This window comes from Penaeus monodon, chromosome 24 (assembly GCF_015228065.2).
Source record: "Penaeus monodon isolate SGIC_2016 chromosome 24, NSTDA_Pmon_1, whole genome shotgun sequence".
NCBI classification, from domain to species: Eukaryota; Metazoa; Arthropoda; class Malacostraca; order Decapoda; family Penaeidae; genus Penaeus; species Penaeus monodon.
Window position 1 is genome coordinate 37,789,956 of NC_051409.1, and position 325 is coordinate 37,790,280.

A 325-nucleotide genomic window follows, 5' to 3' on the forward strand; every position below is an offset into this window, starting at 1 on the left:
CTTTCATATGTATACAATAACCATTAGCAACCTCCACTGAAAAGATATCAAATCTTTTTTTTTTTCATCCTAACCAACTTTTAACCCCCTTCCCCTTCCGCCACCAGCTCCTCCTCCAGCTGGCGCGCGGCATCTTCGAGGAGCAGACTTCCCTCGACCGCCTCGTCACCAAGATCATGACGGAAGGCGAGAGAACTGCTCAAGTGCGAGCGATGTTCGGTCTTCCTCCTCGACCCGCAGGTGAGGAGCAGTTACTTCTGTCTGGGGAATTTGGCGAGAGAAGTTTTGGCATCGCAGGAGGAATTCTTGTGATATTTTTATAACA

General features: G+C 48.9%; 1 protein-coding gene across 1 annotated transcript in view; it reads left to right on the top strand.

Moving 5' to 3' along the window:
• LOC119588964 (cGMP-specific 3',5'-cyclic phosphodiesterase-like) overlaps window positions 1-325 on the top strand; it is a 71,727-nt gene that overhangs the window by 14,325 nt on the left and 57,077 nt on the right. Inside the window, 2 exon segments of the mRNA XM_037937571.1 lie at window positions 108-185; window positions 187-240. Coding sequence (XP_037793499.1) covers window positions 108-185; window positions 187-240 — 132 coding nt within the window.